The sequence below is a fragment of the Aquarana catesbeiana genome, linkage group LG02, assembly GCF_042186555.1.
Source record: "Aquarana catesbeiana isolate 2022-GZ linkage group LG02, ASM4218655v1, whole genome shotgun sequence".
Lineage (NCBI taxonomy): Eukaryota > Metazoa > Chordata > Amphibia > Anura > Ranidae > Aquarana > Aquarana catesbeiana.
In genome coordinates this window covers 96124192-96151699 of record NC_133325.1, presented here as the reverse complement: position 1 = coordinate 96151699, position 27508 = coordinate 96124192, and the positions used below count along the sequence as shown (strand labels likewise).

General features: G+C 42.3%; 1 protein-coding gene across 3 annotated transcripts in view; it reads left to right on the top strand.

Annotated features, from left to right (window-relative positions):
• ATP7B (ATPase copper transporting beta) overlaps positions 1-27508 on the top strand; it is a 158042-nt gene that overhangs the window by 59720 nt on the left and 70814 nt on the right. For 2 of the 3 annotated variants that reach the window (XM_073613247.1, XM_073613248.1), the window contains 2 exons: positions 23079-24255; positions 26239-26484. In XM_073613247.1, coding sequence (XP_073469348.1) covers positions 23079-24255; positions 26239-26484 — 1423 coding nt within the window. Of the gene's footprint in view, positions 1-7713; positions 8052-23078; positions 24256-26238; positions 26485-27508 lie in introns of those variants that run through there. The other variant, XM_073613246.1, reaches the window with a different exon arrangement.

Here is a 27508-nt window from a genome sequence, read left to right as displayed (position 1 = left end):
TCTCACAAGAGACACTGGCAGCAGCGGGAGTCATTGGCTCCTGCTGCTTTCAGTCAAATTCCTGTGGACGGGGCAGGGGCATGGCTTACTGGTACTGTGTGTGTCTATAGATGCACACAGTCCAAATATGGGGTGTGCCTGAATGGGTGGCTCCGTAGGTAGGGGGCCCCTCTGTGCAATATCATTGCACATAGCAGGTAAGTATAACTTCTTTTTTCATTAAAAACAAAAATTGCTTTAAAAATTACTTTTATAGGCAAAACTAAGAAGGGTTATAACCCCTGTCAGATTTTTTTTTTCTGCCATCTGTGTCCCATTGCAGAGATTTACCATCACTTCCTGTCCCATAGCTAAACAGGAAGTGAGAGGAAATATCTGCAAATTAAGGGAATTCCTTGGGGACCCCCAGGTCACCAAAACTAGTGTCCCTATTGAAAGTTTTCCTTTCTATTACTTTTCTGGGGACAACCCAAAATTTTGGATTTTATTTTACTATCAATGATAATGGTAAACAGGACAAATAGGGTGAATCCCCTTATTGGGGGCACAGATAGCAATAAAAACTGACAGGTGTTCTAATTCCTCTCCACTTCATCCGAAACTTAAAAAAAAAAAAAAAAAAAGTACCTTTAGCTATAAAAGGCAATTTCTGTAAATGGCAAAGCAGGCAGAACGGGGCTGGCAAGCAGCACAGCTGGAAAACAGTCACTGAGGACAGGGATCCTGAGGATCTAAAGGAGGTTGTATAATCAGATTGCATGGTGTATGGTCAGCTTCGGATGAACAAGCTTTAGGTCACATATTTTATTTTATAAAGTTGGTTGTTATAGTTATAAACATAAATAGGGGGGAGCAGGCCTCAGAACAAAATAATAAAGAATTCTAATATTTGTCTTAATGTAAAAATCATCCAAGTAACGATAGTATGATTTCGAAATTGAATTGATTGGTTGGTGTTTTTAAAAGAATCAATCGAGTGCTTATATTTTGTTTGTTTTTTGGGTTGCTATACCACAAAAACCAGCAGGGGTCAGTATACCATTAAATTCAGCACTGTCAGTACCAAGACTAACACAAAGTCTACATTACATTTGTTATTTGCAATCCATGGCAGCAGTGTGTACTTTATTTCTGATCCAAGGTTCAATATTTCCTATAAAGCTGGCCATAGATGAGAAAAAAAAATCAAAACTTTCTTTTAATCTAACATTTAATGGCCCAATCATTGTATCATAAATTCTTTACTTGGTCAAATAAAGTGGAGATACCCTGCTGAACACAAAAAAGCTTTTATTTATAAAGCAGTGGAGGTGACATTCACCAAACATTCACTGGAAGTAGATCAGCCGCTTCATTAAAAATACATGTAGAAATAGAAGTGTTAATAGTTTTTTTTTTTAATCAATTACCAACATGCAAAGTGAGCGAACAGAAAAGAAATCCAAATCAAATCAATATATGTTTGATGACGTTATCCTGCTGCAGAATACATTTGGGGCCAATCACACCTTCCTGATGATATGACATGATGGATAAGTATCTGCCTGTGTTTCTCAGCATTGAGGACATCATTGATCCTCACCAAATCTCCAACTCCATTTGCAGAAATGCAGCCCTAAACTTGCAAGGAACCTCCACCATGCTTCACTGTTGCCTGCAGACACTCATTATTGTACCGCTCTCCAGCTCTTCATTAACAAACTGCCTCCTGCTCCTGCCAAGTATTTTTGGTTCCATAGACTTCAATGGATGAAAAGCATGTATTGAAATATGCAAACTGCAACCTGCATAGGTGTGAATCAGGCAATAAGGCCCCTTCCACATGAGGCGGATCTGCTCAGCGGAGTCGGCCAGCTCAGCGGGAGATCGCTCCGTTGATCTCTGCTGAGCCGGTGGATGACAGGTCCGTCTCTGCTCACTGAGCGGGGAGGGACCTGTCGGAGCGCCGCTTATCCCTATGGAGAGATCGGACGAAAACGGACAGCATGTCCGTTTTCATCAGATCTCATTCGATCCGCCAAGGCAGATGGCAAACGTATTGTCATTTAGGGGATCGGATGGCAGACGGGTGTCAGCGCACACATCTCTGCTGACATCCGTCTCCCCATAGGAGTCAATGGATGGCCTGCTCGGATCCGACTGAAAAATGGACAGGCAGATCTGAGTGGGCTTGTCGTGTGAAAGGGGCCTAAAGGTTTTCTCCACTTTAAGTGACCCAATTTACTGTGGGTGGAATTTGTTTTGGTAATTTATACAACAACCTCATACACCTTTCGACCATTCTGAAAGTGTTATCCCTTGAATGTGTCGGCTGCCTTTTTTACACCGTGCCATGTGATGTGCTAAGTTAAGATCAAGTGTAATATCTGTTCTTATCAGTGTCCAGTACAGGTGCTCCACAGTCATTCTGGCCTTATGCCTGGAATGATGGTTTGTATAGAGCTCCTGCTGGTATGATGGGGGTTCTGAGGGACCGTCCCGATAGGCAAGGAATCTGAATATAGCATGCATCACGTAAGGTTTGGGTCAGGAGTACTTCCCTGGCATGGAGGGTTCCAAGGGGCTGAGTGCATCCTCATTTTAAGCAATGCTTCCTTGTCTGGCCCTATAGGGGCTGGGAAGACAGAGAATTCACAGTGTCAAGTGCCACCCCCTGGGAGTGCCATTAGTGTCCTTTGGGTGGGTTTGGGACCACACTGTGAGAATAAAGCACTAGACCAGGGGTAGGCAACCTTAGAGAGATGGAAATCTACTTGAACAACAATGATGAAGTCAAAGATCACCGGGCCCAGTGTCCTGTTGTTAGGGCTGGTTCACACCAGAACGTGATACCAGAAAGGCATGTTCCACGTGTGTTTCCCTCATAGTGTTCAAAATGCCTTGCCTTTGTAATCTACTGCGGGTGATGATACATTGTTAACCCCAAAATAGAGCCCAAACGCAGTGGACACAAAAAAAAACGCTAAAAAGCACATAGGTGTGAATCTAGTTTAAGGCCCTATTCAGAATGCAGGGAATTCAGGGATCAGGAGTGTGTTATGCTCAGAATTCAGGGATCAGGAGTGTGTTACGCTCAGAATACAGGGATTAGGAATGTGTTACGCTCAAAATGCAGGGACTAGGAGTGTGTTACGCTCAGAATGCAGGGATCAGGAGTGTGTTACGCTCAGAATACAGGGATCAGGAGTGTGTTACGCTCAATATGCAGGGATCAGGAGTGTGTTGAACTCAGAATGCAGGGATCAGGAGTGTGTTACGCTCAGAATGCAGGGATCAGGACTGTGTTACGCTCAGAATGCAGGGACCAGGAGTGTGTTGCGCCTGATTGATGCTACCTTCTGGTAAGTGTATTTAACCGCTTGCCGGCCAGCCACTGTCATTATACTGCGGCAGATTGGCACGGCTGTGCGAATCGCCGTAGGTGTACATCGGCCGCTTTAAGAGCGATAGGGGGTGCACCCGCAACGCTGGAGCCGATGCGCATGGCCAGCGGCCACGATGTCCACTGGCCACCCACGATCAATCCTCAGAGTTCCAGAATGAGGATCTGTCAATGTGTACAAACAGATCCCCATTCTGATAGGGGAGTAGAGAGAGATCTGATGTTCCTAGTGATCAGGAACAGCGATCTCTCTCCTGATCTAGTCAGTACATTGCCCCCACAGTTAGAAACACCTCCCCTAGGGAACACTTAACCCCTTGATCACCCCTAGTGTTAAGCCCTTCCCTTCCAGTGACATTTATACAGTAATCAGTGGCTATTTTTAACTCTGCCCGCTGTATAAATGTCACTGGTCCCGAAAAAGATCACCACCATTACTAGTAAAAAAATAAATAAAGAATAAAAATGCCATAAATCTATTCCCTATTTTGTAGACGCTATAACTTTTGCGCAAACCAGTCAATATACGCTTATTACAATATATTTCTTTTTTTACCAAAAATATGTAGAAGAATACATATATTGGCCTAACCTAATGAAGAAATTTTTTTTTTTTTAATTTTTGAGATATTTAATATACCGAAAAGTGAATATTGTTTTATTTTCAAAATTGTCGCTCTTTTTTTTGTTTATAGCACAAAAAATAAAAACTGCAGAGGTGATCAAATACCACCAAAAGAAAGCTCTATTTGTGGGAAAAAAAGGACATAAATTTTGTTTGGGCACAACGTCGCACGACAGTGCAATTTTCAGTTAAATGACGCAGTGCCGTATCGCAAAAAATGGCCTGGTCAGTAAGGGGGCAAATCCTTCTGGTCCTCCCCTGGGTGGTGGATGCACACATGGTGGTGACTGCTTTAGCCCTACACTCCTGGATTCCTTCCCATCATTATATACTAATGAATTAATGTTTTAATCACCAATGGGACTATACTACCAATGTTGATTCACAATTTGCACAGTGCACGTTATTTAGAGACACTATAAATAAGATGATGGTGTTAGAGTTTTTTGTATATGCTAATCACAATTTATTTTGTATATAACGGTATGTTGATATGTCAATACTTAACATTTCATTCCTAGCGCTGCACTGTTTTCATGCTATATTATTTGGTGTACCTGGAGATAGTTTAAACATCCAGTATAGAACCAAAACTTTTCCACCACTTTGAGGTAGACTGTCCTGGTAAAGTTGTATAATGCTGGCAAATAGTAGGAGCTAGGGCAAACTCTGTAATGTACCATAAAGAATCATTCTATTTTATATTATCATATAAAAACTTCTTCAGCTGTCCCACAATAACACCATGTTTAGAGTATTACTAAACCCCGGACCCTGCATTCACTATATCGGATCTCCCACATTACACAGAATATGGAAATGTAATAGTTTAATAAATATAAATTGCTAAATACCTTTTCTCATCAGCAGTTCGAGCAGTCTTGAGGCTTCTATCAGTGTCTGGACAAGCAATGGTTAAAGCTTGTAGGAGGAGTTTTCATTCTCCTCTGATTGTCCTATGAGGCTGCATGACCCCTGACCCTTAGTTTGGACAGTGTTGATTGGCCCTGTGCTGATCACATGCACTTTCCCAAGAAAAAAAAAAACTCTCTAGCAATACACACCAAACTGAGCATGTGCAGCTTGTCCCCTAGCTTCTGTTCTATCATGAGATGGTTTGGGGACAGTGGAAGAAGGGGATGATCAGAGAAGACAGAATCAAACAGCCTTTTTACACAATGCAGGGGATTAAACCCTTAGGTTCCACCTTGAGTATAACAAGCATGCTTTACTGCATAAATAGACTGATTTTACTGTTTTGGGTTTTGTAACACTTTAAATATGTGCCATAGATAGAGGTGATATAAAACAAAGAACATTAAGATAATTGAGTACACATTAACTAAAAGGGAAATTAAATATCACAACATTATTGATTATGTGATAGTGAGGAGCAAACAAAGCATCTAGGCACAGGCTGACATTACAAGTGACATCCAGGTGACCCTTGGGTGCCATCTTTGGGTCAGCAGAGTCTTTAATAGGTTCCTACCACCAGGTTTTGGGTGTGCATTTTTGCAAAGTGACTAGAGTAGGGAAAGAGTACCTGTCTGGGAAAGTGATGGCGGGAGGGAAAGGTTCTAGATGAGTAGACAGTAGGACAGACTCACAATTCTGTACTGTAGCCTCATTTTTGGGACTGGACCGGCCAGGCCATATTCCCCCCCTCTGAAGGCTGATGCTGTCAGTGCATTTTAACCCGTAGCTTCTCTGCCAAGAGCTGAACGGTAAGTGTTACCCTAAGACCCCTTTCACACTGAGGCGGTTTTCAGGCATTTTAGCGCTAAAAATAGTGCCTGTAAAGCGCCTGAAAACTGCCTCCCTTGCTTTCCCAGTGTGCAATCCTGACTGCTTTCACACTGGGGTGGTGCGCTTGCAGGACGGGAAAATAAAAATCCTGCAAGCCGCATCTTTGGGGAGGTGTAGGAGCGCTGTATACACTGCTCCTAAACCACCCCTGTCCATTAGAATTAATGGGCAGCTCTTCCGAAGCGCCTGAAAAGCGCCCCGCTAGCGGCTGAAAAACGCTGCTAAAACAGCGTTAAAGCGTCGCTAAAATTGGCGGCGCATTACTGCTAAAGGACCCGCCACCCCAGTGTGAAAGGGGTCTTAGTGGCGCTCTCACCCCTAGGGTTGTTTATAGTTGGCATTTTCTGCAATACAAGTTCTGAGTTTATCTGCAACCGGACTCTGTGTCTTTCCCGCTGCACCCACCCACATATTTCCTTAAGAAAAATGTAAAAAAAATAGTTTAGGCGGGGGGATTAGTCATAGAGCTATTGCCAAGTTACCCAAAGCATACTGATGCTGGTAAATTTGCTCTGGGAATCCAGGCAGCAATAACCTTTGGTCACGGAAGTGTTAAATGTTCAGGATTGAATCCGCTTTTTGACAGGAGCTGTGTGGTACAAGGTACAGGTACAAGTGTTTCCACTAGTAAAAGTAGAGCAATGTTAAAGGCTTCTGCTGTAAAATATTTCAGGAGCATTGGCTGAAATTTGTCCAGTCGTGGTAGTAATATCATCATTATTATTATTATCATTATTATTAAAGTTCTCATGTGGAAGAAGTTGGTGAACTCGGCTCTGCCACTATACAAGGCTACTTATCTAGCGCGTGGCTGTGCCAAAAAATTCCACAAAATATGGGACATCTGGACGGAATCCCTGTCCACCAATGCAGACTCTATGGATAATTAGTACCTGTAACGGCGCAAGTAGCGTCTCTGAACTTCATAGGCTTCCTGGGGCTGCTCGGTCAATAGTTATGGGGAGAAGGGAGAATGTGAATGTGTATTTGTAATGTGTACTTCATTTCATAAACAAGTAAAGTAAGCTCTGTAGGGTGTCTGTGGAAATGGATGACTACTTTAGACAATCTGCACAGGTGGTCGAGCGTACAGTAGTTAGTAGTTAGTCGTTGTTACCTTTTTTTTTTCTTATGCCGCGTACACACGAGCGGACTTTACGGCAGACTTTGCCCGGCGGACTTTTCGACGGACTTTACGACGGACTTTCTGAATGAACGGACTTGCCTACACACAATCAACCAAAGTCCGTCGAATTCGTACGTGATGACGTACGACCGGACTAAAACAAGGAAGTTCATAGCCAGTAGCCAATAGCTGCCCTAGCGTGGCTTTTTGTCTGTCGAACTAGCATACAGACGAGCGGACTTTTCGACCGGACTCGAGTCCGTCGGATAGATTTGAAACATGTTTCAAATCTAAGTCCGTCCAACTTTTGAGAAAACAAAGTCCGCTGGAGCCCACACACGTCGAATTGTCCGACGAAATCCCGTCCGCCGGGCAAAGTCTGCCGTAAAGTCCGCTCGTGTGTACGCGGCATTAGAATTTTTAGCTTGTGTGTGACCGAGCCTGGGTATGACCAATAGGCTTTGTATTTTACTTTGAAATTACAATAAAAACAACTTAAAAAAAAAAAAAAAGTTCTCGTTGTTAATAATACAAGGCACTATGTTGATTAGTCAGAGCCGTGTTGTGATTTGCACACGAGGGCTGTGTGAGATCTAGCCGAGTCATTATACATTGTCAGTACAGCTGTTATTTGATATGAATGTGAGGCACGGCGGAGTTGCGCTCAGCAGTCTGGCAGTGTGCAGAGCGAGCATGGGATCAGAGAGGAAGAGATTAGAATAATATGAATATGTGAATAGCTGAGTGCAGAGCCTTCCAACCTATAAAGGCTGGAGTTAAAGATCATTAAAGAACTTCTCTTCCAGTGATCAGACAGTGGGCCGGCTTCCTTTTTACATTTTGTTATGTTATTGTAATCCTCATTGCTCTGTATTAAGATAATTATTTCTAAAATGATATTGGATGAGGACGGCGTAGACAGTAACGTAAAGGTGGAAGGTATGCAGATGGAGGTAAAAAAACAGTTAGCATTGGTAACTCTCCATAATTCACACGATGGGCCACCAAGCTTGGAGTCTGGGGCTCCCAGTGCAAGAGATTCTCAGAAGGATGAGGAGAATACCAGGATAGAAGTGATTGTCACAAAGCCTGGGGTCTCCAAAAAGCAGGTGAGTCCATTTCCATGTTGGTCTTTATTTTTATGGCATTGTAGCATATAGAGAGAGTTGTAGAATATAACTCTGCAGCCCTTAGATTTCTGGAGCTTGGACCCTCAAGCATTATCTTGCCGTTGTCCGGTTCCTCCATTGTCCAAGATGCTGTAAACCACAGCGGCCAATAACATTTGGTTCATTGTATTTGGATCATTTAAGAGATCGTTTTCAAGTGGTTGCTACACGTTACTGCATTTTGCTCATTGATCTTGGGTGAATTGGATAAGACTTTAGTCCATCGAGTCTGCCCCATTTTGTTTTCTTTAAACAATTTTGACTGAGTATAGATCTAGATTTCTCCTAAGCATGTTTGAATCCACGTTCTGTTGACTGATTCACCACCACTGCTGGAAGTCTATTCCAAGCATCATCTATTGTTTCAGTAAAATAACACCTTCTAAGGTTAGTTTTTAACTTTTCTTTTATTAGTTTACCCCATGCTCTTGATCTTAGCTTTATATTTAAAATACAGCCCTCCTGAACCTTATTCACACCCCTAATGTATTCAAAGGTTTCAATCATGTCGTCATTTTCCCTTCTCTCCTCAAGACTACATATTAAGTTCCTGAAATTTTTCTTGATCTGTTTTAGACCCAGACCTTTCACCATTTTCGTTGCCCATCTCTAATCTCATTCTATCTTATCAATCTCTTTCTGTAAGGGCTAGTTTAACCACTTGCCGACTGCTGCACGCCGATATATGTCGGCACAATATCAGCGGTGGGCAAATGGGCGTACCTGTATGTCCCCTTTAAGAGCCGGGGATAGCAGGCGCGCCACCGCGTACAGCGTGACCGTGCCCACGAGACCGGCGGACTCGATGTCTGCCAGTCTCCCGGCTATCATGTCATGGAGCCTCAGAACAGGGAAGTGCCTATGTAAACAAGGCATTTCCCCGTTCTGGCTTGTGTCATGACAGAGATCACCGCTCCCTGTCATCGGGAGCGGTAGTCGCTGTCATGTGACTTGAAGCCCATCCCCCCCGCAGTTAGAATCACTCCCTAGGACTTAACCCCTTGATCGCCCCCCTAGTGTTTAACCCCTTCCCTGCCAGTGTCATTTACACAGTAATCAGTGCATTTTTATATGTATAAATGACAATGGTCCCAAAATAGTATCAAAAGTGTCCAATGTGTCTGCCATAATGTCACAGTCCGAATAAAAATCGCAGATCGCCGCCATTACTATTAAAAAATAATTAAAATTAAAAATAAAAATGCCATAAAACTATCCCCTATTTTGTAGACGGTATAACTTTTGCGCAAACCAATCAATATACGCTTATTGCGATTTTTTTTTTTTTTTACCAAAAATATGTAGAAGAATACGTATCGGCCTAAACTGAGGAAAAAATAGTTTTTTTTATATATTTTTTGGGGATATTTTTTAGCAAAAAGTAAAAAATAATGCGTTTTTTTCAAAATTGACGCTCTTTTTTTGCTTAGAGCGCAAAAAAAAATGAAAACCTGCAGAGGTGATCAAATACCACCAAAAGAAAGCTCTATTTGTGGGAAAAAAAAGGACGTCAATTTTGTTTGGGTGCAACGTTGCACGACCACGCAATTGTCAGTTAAAGCGACACAGTGTTGAATCACAAAAAGTGCTCTGGTCAGGAAGGGGGTAAAATCTTCCGGGGCTGAAGCGGTTAAATTTGCTTTAAAACAAGGCTTCGGACATGCTTTGTTAAAGCTCTCTGAACGCCAGTCAAAGCTCCTGTCACTAAATAAAATGGTTAGCTTACAGTCCTGTTTACACCTGCTTTTGCTTGGTGCTTCGGTGGGGCTTCGTGGGGCTTTGATGAGGCTTCAAGCGAGCTTTGCCATTGACTTCTATGGAGGCTTTGAAGCACCACTGAAGCTACATGGGGTATAATTTTTGAAGTGAAGCCGCAGCAAAGCTAACCATTTTATTTAGTAACAGAAGCTTTGACTAGCGTTCAGAGAGCTTTAACAAAGCGTGTCCGAAGCCTTGTTGAAGCCTAAGCAAGTGTAAATGAGCCCTAAGTGAGGTCTCCAGAACTGGACATAGTATTGTAAATGACGTCCCACTAAAGATCTATGTAGGGGAATCAGAACCTTCTTCCTCCTGCTGGTGACCCCTCTAATGATGCACACTTGAATTCTTTTCGTTTCCTCACTGCTTGACCACACTGTTTTCTCATTTTAAATCGTGAACTAGATCAAGCAGATCTTACAGGTATCTTAAAATTCATATTGCTCTACTAGGTATCAGCATGGTCATCTTCTGGAAAATCCATATTTTCCCCACTAAAGAAAGTGGTGCTGTGGACCTAGATAGTTGTGTTTGAATGATGGTCCTGCTGGGCCTCTTCTGTGTGATGTTAGTACATACTGGTATTCTTTATGTTATACTCAAAATATGTTCCCATTTTTCTTTTCCTATTTTTGCTCTCTGTAAATTGTTGAAAACACAGTAAACATTATAGAAACAGGAAGACGTGATGTGAATAAATTTGAGGCAAATGTGCGGCACTTTGGCTTCATTACTTCTGGAATCACTGACCAGTAACAAGTATAGACATTCTGACTTTTCTCTGACATTTATTTGCATTCTTATTCCAGGTACGTGCCTCAGAAAGTGTACAAGCCAGACCCAGTATGGGAACCAGTGCCGTGATCTATGTTTGTGGTCTCTGGTTTGATAGGCATGATAGTTATGATAGTTTTCTATTAGGCTGGGTTCACACTAATGCCAATTGGATGCGGTTTTCCCCACATCCAATTCGCATGACAGGAGATTGTGCCTGGCTCTCCATGGAGCCGGTTCACACATCTCTGTGGTGGCTTCAGAGCGGCTTCCACAGGAGTCCTGTGCGTCTTCTGGTCTGTTTCAGGGCCGAATTCGGGCAAAAATTCGGCCCCGATTTGTCCCTGAAACGGAGAACAGGGACGCACTGAACCCCTACTGTGCGACGCATCCGGCTGCAGTGTGAACCCAGCCCTGGGAAGTATCAAAATAATGATAGACTGACAGGTGAGAGGTCCGAAAATCTAACATTTGACATTATGGACCTCAGAATCAAAAGGTTTGACATCCAGGAAAAAAATAATGTATCGCAGTTCTTAGATGTGACTGCATTTGTTTTCTTTTTACCTTTTTATTTTCACCTGGTCATAATGCCAGCAACATACTTCCTGTTCTAGGGTAACAATGCTCACTCATTGTATTGTATATATGGAGGAACAAAAATGTCCCCACAGGACAGGAAACGTGCCAGTCCTACAGAACCCCCCCCCCATCTTCATAATATGGGGGAGGTGTTCTGTAGTTTTAACGCACATCCTGATAGCATTGTTTGAGATAACATTGCATAATGCACAGGAACAGGACTAATCTGGAATCAGCGTCAACATTTTTTTTTTACACCTATCAAACAGATATAACAAGTATAACAGGTTTGTTATCTTAATTTAAAAAATGTAGCTTTACAATGACTTTAAATAAATCCAAATAAGTGACGCAACTAAAGTCAGATATGTAAAAATGGCGCTTATGTAAAGTGGTGATAGGATATCCATAAGAGTTGATAATACGAATATGAACACATTTCACATAGAGTAAATCATTTATATGCCTTATTTGCTAGTGCAGAGATTCATGTATTTAATCTGCACTCATTGTGGAAATGTGACACAATAGGATATTATTTTATATACACTTGTAAAAGTGCGTTAATGCATTATTACGTGTGATTACATGTATTATTACATGCATAGCAATTAACCAGTTTTCCTAATTCTTGTATGAAAACTTTTTTTGTCTCATCGTTTTTGCTCTATTTCTTGTAATTACCCTATCAATGCAAACAGGTTGTTTGTTATCTATCTCATTTATTTATGATACTAAAGATTCTTAATGATTTCCTGTTCCATCACGCAGTATTAGCAATAGAATCCTCTGTGGAACTAATTAACCGTTCTCTAAAAGTAATTGAAGTGTATCACTTCTGAAGCCCTAAGTCCTTACTCATAATTATTTTTCCTTGGAAAATTATCATGCGTAGGATGCTGTAGCTGTACCTGTTTGTTATATCACCTAATGTCAGCCAGACAGGAAGTAAATAAGACCGTTCATATGCTAATAGGCCAGGAAATGAGGGCAAATATGCCAATGGGGACATTAGACGTAAAGGTATTGTTTCTCCTTACTTTGAAAAGACTTCCTCACACTTCCTGCCATGTCACTGTGATAGGAAGCGATGGAAAATTTCCCAGTGAGGACACTACACTACATTTCCACATCCTCCAAATTACTATATTCAGGCTATTCAACCAGGTTTTTAGAGGGATTTCTGGACTTTTAAAACTATAGGAAAATTACAACTGGGGTCAAAATAATGTGGGGTCACATCAATACTTGGGGCCTCATCCTAAAAGGTTTAAGTGCTATTGTTCTGCTTCAGCAATCTAAGCACTGAAAGTGCGATGTCTATAACTGATCCAGCTGTGGTGAGATTACAGTAAAATGATGAGCAAAACTTTTTTTTTTGTTCATTTTGAATAAAGTAAGGCGGGGTTATAACCCCTGTCAGACTCCCCCCCTCCCCCCTGCCATCCGTGTCCCATTGCAAAGATTTCAGTTCACTTCCTGTCCCATAGCCAAACAGGAAGTGAGAGGAAATCCCTCCAAATTAAGGGAATTCCTTGGGAACATATAGAAAAAATGGCAGAAAGAACTGCCTAAAGGACCATGTCTATGAGCCTTTGGGGTGTGGTAGAAATTGAGTAATGACCAAACTCAGTCTATAAAAATATAGCAAATTGCATTGTATACAGAAATTATTCCAATTGTAAATATACAAAACAGGAACTACCCACCATCACCAATAAAAAAGACAACGTTGTCTGAAAACCAAAAATAAGTGCGTTGGACGCCGCACACACAAACGCACTACTCATGCATCCCTCATTAGCTAAACACAAAGGAATGGACTGCAGGGGAGTGGTGTGTGCACCAACATCACATGGAACACCTCAGCAGGATAGTGCAGCGGGTACATAACAGATGTGAAAAGAATCACATGATAATGGAATCAAGGTGAATCAAAAATAAGTCTGTATTCGCTGCAGTATCAATGCAAGGGGTCCCCAAGTAGAAATTAATGCTCAAAAAGCATATAGGAGCAAAACATAAATGATGAAATCCACAAGGCAAAAAGGAATTGCTGAATAAATTGTTCTCGAACTGTACTGACGTCTCACCACGAATGAATGGATCAAACTAATGTCCAATTGGTAGTAGATGGCAAAAAACTAAATTGTGATCGTAGTGTCAATTACTAAATTTCATTGCGGGCCGCATCAGCATTATGATTGCCCTAGAAAGGGCCGGTTGTATTTGCTTAGACTAGATGTCCAGGGCACCCCACCTCCTCTTACATCAGATGTCAAGAGCCCCCCCCCACCATCAGTAATCGAGTCCCCCACCCTTTCTTACATCACAATGCACCCCCCATACCTTGTGCTGCTGCCGCCGAGAAGAAGCTGGGGGCAGAGCTGGGAAGCAGAAAGTGCAGGGTCTGGAGGAGGACCAGACGTTTGACATGGGTTATGACTAAGGCCTTATAGGCTGAAATGCATTAACTGACTTCATCTGCGTTTGTTCACTGTGGCTTTTCAATAAAATGAAGAGAAAATTAGGTACTGTCCGTGACATTTTTTTTATTTGCACTAAGAGTCCTTTCACACTGGGGCGGGGGCGTTGTCGGCGGTAAAGCGCCGCTATTGTAAGCGGCGCTTTACCGTCGGTATGCGGCCGCTAGCGGGGTGGTTTTACCCCCCTGCTAGCGGCCGAGAAAGGGTTAACACCACCGCAAAGCGCCTCTGCAGAGGCGCTTTGCCGGCGGTATAGCCGCGCCGTCCCATTGATTTCAATGGGCAGGAGCGGTAAAAGAGCGGTATACACTCCGCTCCTTCACCGCTCCGAAGATGCTGCTGGCAGGACTTTTTTTACTGTCCTGCCAGCGCATCGCTCCAGTGTGAAAGCCCTCGGAATGAAAGCAGCGGCACTTTCGGGTCGGTTTGCAGGCGCTATTATTAGCGCAATAGCGCCTGCAAACCGCCCCAGTGTGAAAGCACCCTAACATACAATTTTTCAGGACAAGCTTTCGGGGTATGTCCCCTTCTTAAAGGTCCAAGCAGTACTGATTTACTCTGTCTTATCTCACTAACTCTGTTGCTATCTTTATTACCATTGATTTGTATGTCTTTGGTTTTCTCTTTCTTTTTTTTTTTCTTCTTCTTTAACCTCTGGCCTGAGGTTGTGGTGGCCATCTTGAATAGGGGAAAATGTAACATTTTTTGCCCTTGTTTGTCAAAATAATTTTTTAGAAGGTTGTATCTTCCACAAGATGTCCCTCCCCTCTCCATTGTTTATTACTGGGGGCTTTCAGCATGGCAGCCTGTTGTCATCTGAGGAGGTTACCTATGTGGGGAGCTCCTGGAGGGTACCCTGTTTTTTGCCAACGGTAAATGTCTTTCCTTTCTTTTTCTTTACTCAGGAATATCGTTCCCTTGCTCTAGCTGAAATACCAGTCGCTAACTCCTTTATCTTTCTCTAGCTGCTTTTTCTGTCTTGTTTGTTGCCTAAAATAAGCAGTATGCCACCCGAACAAGACCCTCTCCAACATATTTAATGTAGGGACCATCGTCCAGGTGAGTAAAACAAAAAAGATAGCACTTATGCTGGTACATTTAAGTATTTCAGCCTTGTACGCCAGAAGAAGTTCAAGCGGACATCAAGGCGACATAAACAAACCTATGAAGTATCCCTCTTAGACATCTGGATGATGGGGGGGTCATCTGAGAATACCTCAGAAGAGCTCGGCCCTCGGACTTCAACTTTTTCCTAGTTCAGCCCTATGTGCAGCCTGTAGTCAAAAGATGTACTTCCCATTTCTAAAGAAGCAGGTTTCCTTCTTCTGGCTTGGTTTCCACTAGTGCAACTTGTAATGCGACTTGGGACTGCAAAGTCACATGAAGAGTCATACCCCATGATTTCCAATGAGTACCGTTTATCTGTGCCATTTCAATTCGCAGCCACTTCAGAGTAGTCCCTGCACTACTTTGGTCCCATTGTTTTAGGTCGAATCAAAATCGAGGCAAAATTGTGCGACTTTCAGGTCGCAAGAGTGGAAACATAGGCTTACTCTGATGGATGATATCAGAGAAATTGTTGAAGAGGAAAGGAAAAAAGAAAAAAATGTTTTTTCCTCTCAATTGCCTAGGAAAACTTTATCCACAGTCGGAACAAGATTCTCCAATGCCAGACGATCCACCGGAGTTAGACGCGGCAGTGGTTCGTATAACAAAGAATTTCATCTCACCAATTGATAATTCAGTCTCAATTGAGGATCCTTTAGACAGATGAATAGACCCCAACTTAAAGTAGCTTACCAAATGGCGGGCAAACGCCTCAAAGTCAGCAATTGCCTTATCTGTGTCCAAAGCCTGTGGGCATGAATCAAAAACATTGAAACAGTGATTCACCAAAATGTTCCTAGGGAAAATATAGTCAAGGCTTTGGACGAATTATGGCTCTCAGCAGACTTCACTGGTGAGATGGCGATGCATACAATTTCGTTACTTCGCAAGATCAATGTCACTACTTGTGATAGCCATATGGGTATTGTGGTCAAAACTACGGGCAACTGACACTATGTCAAAACAAAATTTGTATAAATAACCTTTTTTTTTTTTTTATGGTAAATCACTCTTTGCAGAAAGATTACAGAAAGCAATTTCCCGTGTCACAGGAGGAAAGTCAGACTTGATTCCCCAGAACTGCAGAATTAAATGTACCCGGGGGTTTAGGGATGATTACTTGCACGCACCCATACTACAACTGTTACAGAAGTATCTGAGATTTTCGGTCTACCAGGCCCATCTACAATACCAGAGTCTCCCCTTCGGACCCTGCACTTCTCTCAGAGCCCTCATGAGGGCTGGGACCACTATCCAAGCTTCTTTATGAGAACTCCAGCCCAGCTAGTGGAACACAGGTGGATGCTGTGGCCTACACTATCAAGATACGGTTGGATGGTAAATCATCAAACAAGTTATCTTTTCTCCAGTTTAGGCGCCTTATTCAACACAGCAAAGAAAGTGTGGGCGATCATTCAGAAAGTAAGGAAAGTGAGGATGTGGGGTTGATTTAATAAAGGGAAATCCGCTCTGCACTGTAAGTGCACTTGAAATTGCACTTGTAAGTGTAGTCGCTGTAGCTCTGAAATTAGGGGAAGCTCTGCTGATTTTATCATGTAATCATGCGCAAGCAAAAATGCTGTTTTTTATTTTCCTTGCATGTCCCCCTCAGATCTACAGTGACTGCACTTGAAAGATTCAGCATCCTTGTGGAATCTCACTTGGAAACTATTTTTCTTTGTGGCGATGGCATCGGGCTGGGGAGCATCAGAACTTCAGGCTCTGGGATCAAAAGACAATAATATTATTTTTTGTACTTGGATAGAGTGGAACTTAGAACAGTACATGGACTCATCCCTAAGTTCTCCTCCTCCTCTACTATCTCCGAGCCTTGGGCCCTGCCAATCTTTTCAGATCCAATTTTGACCTTCTTCACAAAAACGATATTACTTCAGACTTTCATCTAACCTATGTGTAATACTCAAAAAAAAAAAAAGACAGGGGCAAAGAAGCATCACCTTGGGCCCTCCGGCCATTCCGGAACTGCAGTATACATCATGCCTAGTCATGTCTGTGAATGTCAGAGCTTTACAATACCTCACGAGACATGTGGTTCTGCAGCAGCTGAGGAGCAATAGTTTGCAGATCCCCCAAAACGATCTAACGGGTAGCATCATGGTCATCCCAACATGCGTTTACGAGACGTTACAGAGTAGACCCGGCAGCTTTCTCATCTGTAGAAACTGGCAGACAGGCTATCAGGCCGGCATTTGCCTATTTTAAATTCTTTTTCAAATAAATTTTTTACTATGCATCATCCCACCCATTTTAGCTAGTTATTTGTCACTGGTATGCTGCCATGGAGGCACCAGGAAAACAGAAAATTGTTTCATACTTACCGTAATTTTCTTTTCCTGGTGCCTATCTATGGCAGCATGCTAACCTCCTCGGTATGCTATATTACATAGAATGCTGGGAGTGCACTAATCCTTTTCTTTTATAATATTCACTGGTCCTGAGGGAGGAGCCAAGGCGGAGCTTGTCACAGGTATGCTGCCATGGATAGGCACCAGGAAAAGAAAATTACAGTTAGTATGAAACAATTTTCTGTTTTTTAATGAATAAGGAAGCCATCTTGAACCAATCCTGTGCAGTGTTTAGGGCAAAACCACAGGTTATCTTTATTGGCCTCTCCTCAGCAAGACACACTTACCCCCGGTTCACACAGGGGCGACTTGTCAGGCGACTTAGCCGCCTGACAAGTCGTGTCCCGTTCTATACTACGGAACCGTTCTAATAGGAGCGACGCAAGTCGCTCCGACTTAAAAAAAGGTTCCTGTACTATTTTTGGGGCGATTTCAGGCGACTTGCATTGACTTCTATACAGAAGTCGTTTTGCAAGTCGCCGCTGAAGTCGTGTGCAGGTCGCCACTGTGAGTCGGCCTGCAAGTCGTGTTGCCCCTGTGTGAACTGGCAGTTACCATCATTTCCTTGCTGTTACATTCTTCTAGAAGGTCAGAAAATACCCATTACATCCAGGTATGAAGGAGTAAGTAATTCACTCCATGTGACAGCACCAGAGCTGTCACATGGGTAGAGTCCATAGCCCTGTGTATGCTATTGCATGAGCTACCCAAAGCTCAAACAGGGCAGCTTCAGCAGTAGAACCAAGCAGCATGGAAAAGGAAAAGTGAACAGATGCTGCTGGGGAAGGGGGGGATTAAAGTGTTGCTTTGCCCTCCATTGCCAAATCACGGTTTCGCTTTAAATCTTGAAATAGCCAGACCTGAAAAATAAAACCTTTGGGCATTTATATAACAGGTCGATCTCAGTCCTTTGTTATTACGTAGCTGCTATTTCACAATAGAATAATTTGATGTTCTTCACAAAACAGCAGTACAAATGCCAATTCTGGATCAGTTTATTATTTCATGACATTCCTTTTAGGTATTGACTTGAAATATGTAAATAGATTAAATGAGTGAAGGTATCTAAGGTTAAGTGAATAACATTAACTATCTTGTTACACTGACATCTGAAAGTCGGTGGGATATATTAGGCAGCAAGTAAATATGTTGTCCCTGAAGTTGATGTGTTGATAGCAAAAAAATGGACATCACAGTTTGTTGTGTATGGGGCTGTGTAGCCATAGACTGGTCATGGGCACATGAGCATAGGAACTAGATCATAGAGCAATGGAAGAAGGTGGCCTGGTCTGATGAATTATGTTTTCTTTTACATCATGTGGATTGCCGAGTGCGTGTGTGCTCACTTACCTAGGGAAGAGATGGCCCCAGGATGCAGTATGTGAAGACAGCAAGCTGGTGGAGGCAGTTTGATGCTTTGGGCAATGTTCTTTTGGGAAACCCTGGGTCTTGCCATTCATGTGAATGTTACTTGACACATATCACCTACCTAGACATTGTTAATGACCAAGTACGTCCCTACATGGAAACGTGGTATTCCCTGATGGCAGTGGCCTCTTTCATTATGATAATACACCCTGTGCTATATTTGAGGTGTTAATTTGGCCCCTAAATTCTTCAAATCTTAATCCAATTGAGCATCTGTGGAATGTACTGGAAAAACATGGCCAGTCCATGAAGGCCCCACCTCACAACTTACAGAATTTAAAGGATGGGATCTGCTACTAACAGCTTGGTGCCAGATACCACAGCATACCTTCAGAAGTCTAGTGGTGACCATGCCTCAAAGGGTCAAGGCTATTTTGGGGACAAAAGGGCCTGTTTTGGAATCAAAAGAGGGACCTGCTCAATATTAATTGGATGGTCATAAAGTTATGGCTGATCGGTGTATATTTCTTGTTTGCAATTGTAAAATAACGATGGAACTAACAAATGTCAATGACAGAGATTTTCCCCTCAAGCCTTTTTGGCTAATTGAAAGGACAAAAGAGAATTTCTTGTTAGTATTTCATGTTTGTCACTACAGTTTATATTGAGTTAGATGAGCTTTTTAGTTAGCATTGTACTGTGTATAATTAATTTATTATCTTACAATGCAGATATTTGGAGTTTAAGTGATACGTGACACTTTTCACCAACTTGTGACAAATGGCGGGTCAAGCTCAAACCGTGTTCTCACTAATACGCAAACAATGACACTCTCAGCCTCACCCTGCACAAAGATTTTCCAGCTTGCGGGACCACAATCCAAGTGCCAACAGACTGAGTGCAATTGTCACTGTGTTTAGTTAACTAAGAAATTATCTCTTTAGCTGCCAGAAATATTTTAATCGAAAAAATATTAAACGTTCACAAAATTAGTAATAGCAGTTATGACTTTAGAATAAATGTCTGTAACACACACTGTCACCACAGACAGGTATATCCAGAGATTTACACTGTAGTAGTGCTCTTCATGAAACAGGGATTCTTTAAGTTATGCATTAGTGCATTAGAGACAATTTTAACACTTTTCAAAATACAGTGTAGCACTATCCCCGCATCGGCTGCTGATTCCTGCACAGCCAGGCAATGTGCATTTTCCACTTGCATCTGGACACAAGAAATCAGACCCTGGGCTTGTTTTTGTGTTTTTATTTAGGGCTAACAACTTGGATGGGGTAGAGGGGTTATGGGACGCCCAACTTGACTGAAACAACAGATGGGGACAACTTCCTTCCTATGTACAGAGAAATGATCCTGGACTGTTCTCCTTCCTGGGCACAGTCAGTCTTTAAGGATCAGTTGCAAATGTCTCTTGCAGACTAGGAGCTCTTAGTCCCCTTTGGAAAGTAGCACAAATTGTTGTATCTCCTCTCATCTGCAGAACTGCTCCCAGCTTCACTGCCTGCAGGTACTGCCCGACCTCCTGTCTGCTTGTCTACCAGCCTACCTGGCTGCTCTGAAGGACAAGGAATAAAAGGGTTAAGTACAGCGCTGTCCTTTTTTGAAAGTCTGTCTCTTCACTTGTGAATCCCCAGGTGTGCTGATGTACTTACTCTGTCTTCCTTGCTCCCTGCTGCTCTTAGGCAAGATCCCTTCTCAAACCGGACGCTGAAAGGATTTTCCCCAGCATGCCCAAGCTGAAGGCAAAGCCCCCCTTAGACCTAGAGGACCCCTCCTAGGCCACCGACTTCCTCCTCAGCCCTCCATCTTCTACCTGACTGCCCTCCTGTCCAGGCTCCCCCATATTTAAGGGCTTACCCAGCCACCCTGCCAAGCCCTCTACCCAAGGATTGCCCATATTCCCTCAAGTTTGCAGATCAGGACCTCTGCCCACTAACTTCCAGAGGCTCCAAACGTCTAGATCCAGGGGTAGGTACCAGAGACCTGCACCGTAGAGCCATCCAACCTGACCTACAGTAATGCAACCTAATTATAGACTCACGTGGTTACCATGAGTCATACCAAAATAAATTTACCTACACTAACACTAGTAGCATACTAGAAGGGGCTACACTAGTTTAATAATGAAAAGGTAAAAATGGTGCAAATAAAATATTACATAGAAAAAAGGTATTCTAGTGGAAACAAAGAGACAACAATGCAACAGCAAAACAAAGGAGTTGAATGGAAAATTTTTATCAAGTCCAGGTTCAGCAGAGTCCAGTCAACAAGCAAGATGGTACAGTGGCTCCTGTAAGACGTGACAGGTGTTCCTTGGTTTATTGTTAAATGAGAGCTGTCAAATATGGATGCAGCCCTTTTTTTCTGTACCTCAAAAGGGGTGTTAACTAAAATAACTTTACCAATCACCAGGTCTAAGGGGTGGTCGCTGGGATGTCGCTGTGTTTATGACCATGTCCCAGATACAGTTTTCTATAGGTATTAACATCTTTGAAGACTTACAGGTTACAGTCTGCTGACTTGCATATTAGTGTCCAGCGTGTAATTGCCTTTTGAATTAATAGAATTATAGAGAGGTTGGATGTCTACTATACCTAAGAGTAGTAATGTGTCTCGTTGGTTTTCCATACCTTCTATTATAGGGGTGTTTTACCTAACTAATTAACTGAAAGAGGTAAATACTGTATGTCTTTATGCTGGCTGTACTGTTATCTCATAAGTTATAAAATACACTGAACTTTTGGGTTCTTCCGAATGAGGTAGACCGAAATGTTTATTTACTAATGACTCCAGGACTCCAGCTACGGTATTTACAATGGGGAATTGGAGGAACGATATCTGCTTGCTTTTCTAATTATTCAAGCGTGCAAGTTTGATGGTTTTATGAGGGCACTGAGACATGTATTGGGGTTATGCCGCGTACACACGACCGGACTTTACCGCATACTTGGTCCGGCGAACCTGAGTCCGTCGGACAATTCGATCGTCTGTGGGCTCCAGCAGACTTTTTTTCTCAAAGGTTTGACGGACCTAGAAACATGTTTCAAATCTGTCCGACGGACTCCAGTCCGGTCGAAAAGTTTGCTCGTCTGTATGCTAGTCCGACGGACAAAAAACGACGCTAGGGCAGCTATTGGCAACTGGCTATGAACTTCCTTATTTTAGTCCTCATCACGTACGAATCCATTGAACTTTGGTTGATCGTGTGTAGGCAAGTCCGTTCATTTGGAAAGTCCGTTGTAAAGTCCATAGAAAAGTCTGCAGGACAAAGTCTGCCGTAAAGTCCGCTCGTGTGTACGCGGCATTAGATTCTGCTAATGCTATCAAAGTACTGATAAGGGCTTTTGGAATGCAGCTAAATTTTTTGTATTATATACACTGATGTCCATGCCCTGACAGGGGGGAAGGTCACTGCTAATTTGTTTTCATATTCTGAGAAAATGGCATGGATGACCTGGGACCTGAACAATATGGCTGCCACACACAGCTTTTTTTGTGCCCGGAACATGATCTCATTACAATACACTTAAAAGTTTAAGGCTTTTTATTAAAAATAAAAAACAACCAACTGGCCCTTGTTACTAAACCCACAACAGTAAAATCAGTCTGTATATGCGGTAAAGCATGCTTGTTATACTTGCTGTGTTAATCCTCTGCATTGTGTAAAAAGGCTGTTTTGATCATGTCTTCTCTGATCCCCTTTTCTTTTAATGTCCCCAATCCACCTGCTCATAGTACAGAGCCTTAGAGGCACTCTGTACATGCTCAGTTTGGTGCATATTGCTAGAGATTTTTTTTTGTTTGTTTTTTTTGGGAGTTTTATATTTACTAAAATAATTGCATTTCCATGTTCTGTGTACTATGGGGGACCAGATATAGTGAAAGCAGGGTCTTGGGTTTAGTAACACTTTAAAGGATAGTTTCCTGGGTATTGAAGAAAAAACACTACATAAACCATGCTGCTGTTATTGGCGGCCATTATGCAAAGTAGGCTTTACCCTGTAAAACATGGTTTATTGAAAAAAACATCTTTTCACAAATTTTTAGCATGTACTGTGTGTGTATGTGTTTGTGTATAATATGCATATATACATACATATATATTAAAAAGGGGGGTTGTAATATAACAAGATGACTTCTTCTTTGTGAAAATGACACAAACTTACCTAAGGGTTCTTTCACACAGGTACGCTCTGCTCCATTCAGCAGAGGATCCGTGAGCAGATGCATGACCGGACAGATGTCACTTTTGTCACAATTTTTTGTTCACATTTTGACAGCGGCCTGTGGTGGATTTGTGGTGGACCTATGGGTTGCCAAATGTAAATGGACTTGTGTCCATTTACATCAGGCTACCTCCATTTCATTATATTTAGGTTCTTTCTCTGGTGGTCACTGAATATTATTTTCTTGTTCAAAACCGCATAAGACTGTTTTTTTATAGCAATGTGTAAAGCAACTGCTTTTGATCTACATTGTTTATATACGTTTGTTTACTTTACTTTTAGGGTTCAAGAAATGGCATTCCTAAGAGGAGCCGCACCCCCCCAACAGAAAAAACAAATTTTGCTTTTAACAACCAGGGTTATGAAGGCAGTCAACATGACCTGACGTTCTCATCTTCTGTGGTGATAGGAATTGTAGGCATGACATGCCACTCATGTGTTCAGTCGATCGAAGGAAGAATCTCCAAGCTGCCAAGCATAATTAGCATTAAGGTCTGCCTGGATCAAAACAATGCCACTGTATACTACATCCACTCAGAAATAACCCCTCAGAAGATCTGTGAAGAGATAGAAGACATGGGCTTTGATGCTAACATACAAGAGATGATGGCACCACTGAAAGGCATGAGTTACAAAGAAGAGGTGATCAAGATCAGGATAGAGGGCATGACGTGTCAGTCTTGTGTCAACAAGATTGAAGGGAAAATTGGGAAACTTCAAGGTGTACAAAAAATAAAGGTGTCCCTTACAGGCCAAGAAGCAATCATTGTGTATGATCCACTGTATATTCAACCAGAAGAGCTTAGGAATCATATAGATGATATGGGATTTGTGGCTTCTCTTAGGAGTAAACCTGACCCATTAAAGCTTGGAACAATTGACACTGAACGTTTGCAAACTGTTCCTACACAATGTAAGGTGTCAGACTCTGGTGGCGCTATCAGTGATGGTCAAACTGCAGTAATGACTATTGGTATAGAAGGGATGCACTGCAAATCTTGTGTCCACAATATAGAAGGGTCCATATCTGACCTTTACGGTGTTCAGAGTATAAAAGTCTCTCTTGAGAACAAAAATGCTCTTATATGTTTCTTTAAAAATGTTACTAACCTAATTACTGTGAAAGAGGCAATTGAAGCACTTCCTCCTGGAAATTTCAAGGTTATCCTTCCATTGGAAGAACATTTGAGCCCCGCAACAAAGTCTAAGTATCATTCTTCCTATAAACAAGGCCCCCAAACTGTTACCAGCATGGCCTTAATCAGCATTATAGGAATGACCTGTGGATCTTGTGTATCCTCTATTGAAAATATGATATCTCAGAGAAAAGGAGTGCTGTCCATATCTGTTTCTTTAGCTGAAGCAGTTGGAAAGATTTACTATATCCCAAGTGAAACAAATGCAGAGGAGTTAAGAGCAGCCATAGAAGACATGGGGTTTGATGCTACACTTGTGTCTGGTAAGTTTACACTTAAAGTGATCGTAAAGTCTCGTGTTTTTTTTTTAAAAATAACAAACATGTTATATTATTATGTTATATTTACCTGCTCTGTGCAGTTGGTTTTGCACAAGCAGCCAGATCCTCCTCTACTCGGGTCCCTCTTTGTTGCTCCTGGCCCCTCTCTCCTATCAAGTTCCCCCTCAGCCAGCAGCTTTCTATGGGGGCACCCAAACCGAGTCAGAGCTCCGTGTACCCATTCAGACACGGAGCCCCAACCTGGCTCCGCCCCCTTTCTCCCCGATTGGCTGGCAAGGTAACAAAGCTCTATTATTTAAAACTACAAGTATAAGGAAACAGGTCACATTCACTGGCAGGAATCCAGCGTTGCTCTGCCAAAGTGGAAGGACATTTCTGTGAACACTACATTGGAAGAAATTAACTTCCAATGTAGTGTTCTTTTTTTGAACCAGTTGTGTCTCCTCGCAAAACGGGGTAACACTGGATTTCATCGCAACCCCGCAGCATTCTAAATAGAAGGCACACTGAAACAAAAAATAATTGTTAGATCAGAATAATTCCAACAGTTCTCTAAACCAGTGTTTCTCAGTTCCACACAATCTCTAGGCGCCCCATTTTAAAATGTAAAAAAACATACTAATAGTTTTACATAACACAGCAACATCCACATACATAGGACCCCCGACCCGGAAGTGACATCCGTTCCTGTGAGCAGTGTACACCATCGATCTCCTTCCCTATCACCCGGATAGCACCGTGAAAACAAGCAGTGTGACCGGCATAGGATCATATCGAGGAGACACAGCCACCACCACTACATCTATACCGGACCTTCCTTCTTTCTCACCCGGCCAACAGGAGCGGATGACATTACATGCCCATTGTTCATCTACCTTTGTGAGTGTTTTTAACCCATTCCATTGATTAAATCAGCTTGTATACTTCACTTAGAGGGTGCTGTTATTTTGTCTTCTATCTATGTAAGAGAACTATGTAATTGTACAGCTTGCAGAGTGCAGTGATCAGGAGTCAGTGTCCCCTTTTGCTGGTGGTAAGCATGTTACTTTAACTCAACATGCCCACTTACACAGGTGGTCAGCACGCCCACTTACTCCATGTGCCCCCCTGCGTAGCAGTAGACCCAAGGCACCACCGAGAATCAACCCCCTTGTAATAGAAATAAATATAAGGGTTATTTACAAAAGGCAAATCCACTTTGCACTACAAGTGCAAAGTGCACTTGAAATTGCACTGAAAGTGCACTTGGAAGTGCAGTTGCTGTAAATCTGAGGGGTAGATCTGAAATGAGTGGAAGCTCTACTGGTTTTATTATCCAATCATGTGCAAGCTAAAATGCTGTTTTTTTATTATCCTTGCATGGCCCCCTCGGATCTATATCGACTACACTTCCAAGTTCACTTCTAGTGCAATTTCAAGTGCACTTTGCACTTGTAGTGCAAAGTGGATTTGCCTTTAGTAAATAACCCCCACAGTAAAACAAAAAAAATAAACAAAAAATGTACATTTTAATAAAAATCTGTAAAATAACCTGAAGAATTGTTAATGTCCCTGTGCCCTCACTCACATATAAATTTAAACAAGCATGTTTGGTGCACATCCCTACATAAATGACAATTGTCGTTTTGTCCCCAACTCCGCTATCAGTTTTGTTTATCATAAACAAATTGTCTGCTTCCAGCTTTAACTAACACTACTTCCATACCAACAGCAGGCAATATAGGGCAATGAAAGCTTTCACTGACCTGTACATTTGAAATGGAAAACAGAAACCTTTTGGGAATAAGGCTGTGAGTGGCTGTTCCAGATAGCACCAGGGAAGGAAAGGTACTGCATTGGTTTGGGGCTAGGTTAATGCACGTTCCTTCCAATCCACAGATAATTCTTTAGCTGACAAATCATTTGAAAGCATTTCGGCATTTTATTCTACCCCCTATTTATATAAGAATGATTTGTGTGTTTTAGATTCTTCAGTGCCTATACCCGGCAGCCAGACAGAACCTGACACCAGGCAGAATTCCGTAGCAATGTTGGAGGAACTAACTGCACATCAAGATTATATTCTGGATGTTATCCCTAAAAAGCCAAACCCAGATGTTGATCTTACTGTGAGCGATAACACCAAACCGCAGAAATGTGTTTTGCAGATCACGGGGATGACATGTGCTTCCTGTGTGTCCAACATTGAGAGGAATCTGAAGAAGAAAGATGGTATCTGTTTTGGTTTGTGTCTTTCATAGTATAGTGTCAAGGTCAGGGGTCAGGCTCGAAAACTAGTAGCTATAGCAGTAGATAGGCTCCCACAGACCAGGAGAAAACGTATACAAGCCAGTCACCATGGCGGATGACGTAGGCTCACCCAAGGTGCGGTGTCTAAGCACTAACTGGTTTTCACCTGAGCTCCTCGTGGTGGATATGGGTTTTGCTGGGTTGGTACCAGGGTCCTCAGGATCACCCCACCTGGAAGTGAGCAAGCCGGGTCCAGTAGCAGATATAGCAGATAGGGATCAAGCAGAAGTGTAGTCAGTCAATAGGCCAGAAGTCGGGAACAAGTGGTTGTAGGTTGGGATAAAGCAGAAGCGTAGTCGAGGAACAAGCCAAAGGTCGGCAGCACAGCAGGTAAAATAGAAAGATATTGGCTGGAGAGAGCTCAATAATCTGGCAAAGTGCAAAGGCATGGCTTACACAAGAAGTTCATGGGAGACGCAAAGAGTTCATGCTTCACCAGAGACAAAGTAGAAGGAAAGACTTCCAAGGAATAGTCCAGGGAGCTGTCCAGCATCTTGGGTGGCTCAGCAAGAAGAGATACTGCCAGACACAGCGGAGGTAGCAGGTTCATATCCAAGTCCTGGCCCATAGAGATCCATATTTGTAACCTATAACAGAGTGTATACATTCCTTGTTTGCATTGACTTCATAATGGTGCTATATTTTAGGTTCTTAAGAACATAATAATAGTTTTAGCTCATTTTCCTTTGTCCATTGGTTATTATCTCCATCTTTATCTTTGGATTACTGAAGTCTTAGGAATATGTTCTAAACACATGTTCAGTCCCTCAGTGCCAGTAATCTATTTGTATGAGACACCAATATAAATTTGTCTTTTTTCCCCATAGTTAGTTACCAACAGAATCATAACAAAATGGAATAATTCTGCAAACAAAACAACTGACTGTGGGACCCCATTTGATGTTTTGTCATGCACATCTATAGTCTAAGGCTGGGTTCATACTGG